The sequence below is a fragment of the Nicotiana sylvestris genome, chromosome 2 (genome assembly GCF_000393655.2).
Source record: "Nicotiana sylvestris chromosome 2, ASM39365v2, whole genome shotgun sequence".
NCBI lineage: Eukaryota > Viridiplantae > Streptophyta > Magnoliopsida > Solanales > Solanaceae > Nicotiana > Nicotiana sylvestris.
In genome coordinates, this window is record NC_091058.1 from 35,957,442 (window position 1) to 35,959,432 (window position 1,991).

At 35.1% G+C, this 1,991-nt stretch overlaps 1 protein-coding gene across 1 annotated transcript; it reads left to right on the plus strand.

Moving 5' to 3' along the window:
• Positions 1–1,262: 1,262 nt before the first annotated feature.
• LOC138884214 (secreted RxLR effector protein 161-like) lies at positions 1,263–1,757 on the plus strand. Its single transcript, XM_070165282.1, has one exon. It carries the CDS (start codon positions 1,263–1,265, stop codon positions 1,755–1,757), a length of 495 nt encoding a protein of 164 aa, XP_070021383.1.
• Positions 1,758–1,991: the final 234 nt, after the last annotated feature.

Genomic DNA, 1,991 nt, shown 5'->3' on the forward strand with positions numbered 1-1,991 from the left:
GAAGCTAAAGTTTACAATCCATAAGAAAAGAAATTAGATTCTCGAACAGTAAGTGATTACTTTATTGGTTACCTATAGAAATCTAAAAGGTATGTGTTTTACTGTCCAAATCATAGTTCGAGAATTGTTGAAATCGGTAATGCAAGATTCATTGAGAATGATAAAGTTAGTGGGAGTGTTGAAAAGCAAAGTGTGGAAATTAAAGAGGCGAGGGCCAATATTCTATTACCCAAGAATGTGCCTACTTCCACACAAATACCAAATATTATTCCAGTTGTTGAAGAACACTTTGATAACACTGATCAACATTTGGATGAAACGCTTCATGAAGAAACTAGTTCACAAATATCTGACACAAATGAACCACAAGAAATGCCATTAAGAAAATCTCAAAGAGTTAGAAAATTGGCTATTTCAGATGATTGTGTGGTTTATTTGCAAGAGTCAGATTTTGACATTGGTCTTAATAAGGATCCGGTTTCATTTTCAACAGCCATAGAGAGTAATGAGTCTAAAAAATTGATTGATGCCATGAAAGAAGAGTTAAAATTCATGGAATACAATAAAGTCTGGGATCTTGTTGATTGCTAGAAAGTTCTAAAAGAATCAGGTGTAGATGGGTCTTTAAGACCAAACACGATTCAAATGGCAATATTGAGAGATACAAAGCCAGACTTGTTGCCAAGGGTTATACTCAGAAAGGAGGCATTGATTATAAAAGAGACTTTTTCACCGGTCTCAAAGAAAGACTAGGTAAGAATTATTATGGCTTTGGTGGCTCATTATGATTTAGAGTAACACCAAATGGATGTGAAAACTGCCTTTCTTAATGGAGATCTTGAGGAGGAAGTTTACATGGACCAATTAGAGGGTTTCGAAACTAAATAAAAATGTCAAATGTTGTGTAAACTAAGGAAGTCAATATATGGACTTAAACAAGCCTCACGATAATGGTATATAAAGTTTAATGATACCATAAAGTCTTTTGGATTTGTAAAAAATACTGTTGATCGGTGTATATACCAAAAGATCAGTGGGAGCAAGTTTATATTTTTAGTCCTATATGTTGATGATATCCTAATTGCTGCTAATGATTTAGGCATATTGCGTGAGATTATAGATTTTCTCTCTAAGAATTTTGAAATGAAAGATATAGGTGAGGCATCCTATGTGATAGGAATAGAAATATTTCATGTTAGATCATAAGGATTACTGGGATTGTCTCAGAAGGCTATACCGAAATAGTTTTAGAGAGATTTAAAATGAATAACTGTTCAACAAGCATTGTCCCAATTCAAAAGGGGGACAAATTTAGTCTCATGCAATGCCCTAAGAATGATGTAGAACGAAAAGAAATGGAATCAATTCCTTACTCTTCTATTGTTGGTGGTATGATGTATGCTCAGACTTGCACAAGACCAGATATTAGTTTTGCGGTCGGAATATTGGGAAGATATCAGAGTAACACAAGAATTGATCACCGGAAAGCTGCAAAGAAAGCTTTGAGGTACTTAAAAGGAACGAAGGATTACATGCTCATGTATAGGAGATCCAAGCATTTGGAAGTTGTTGGATACTCGGATTCAGGTTTCACTGGATATATTGACACTAGAAAATCCACGTTTGGTTATTTGTTTCAATTAGCTGAAGGAGCAATATCGTGGAAGTGTGCCAAACAGTCTGTCATTGATACATCCATGATGGAAGCAGAATTTGTGGCATATTTTGAAGCCACAATTCATGCATTATGGCTGTAAAACTTTATTTCAGGACTTGGGGTTGTTGACACCATTACCAATCTGCTGAAAATTTACTGTGATAATTCTGCAGCAATATTCTTCTCCAAGAACGACAAGTACTCCAAATGTGCCAAACATATGGAATTAAGGTACTTTACCGTCCAGGAGGAAGTTTAGAAATAAAGAGTGTCACTTGAGCATGTTAGAACACATCTCATGATTGCAGATCTGTTAACGAAAGGTTTACAACCA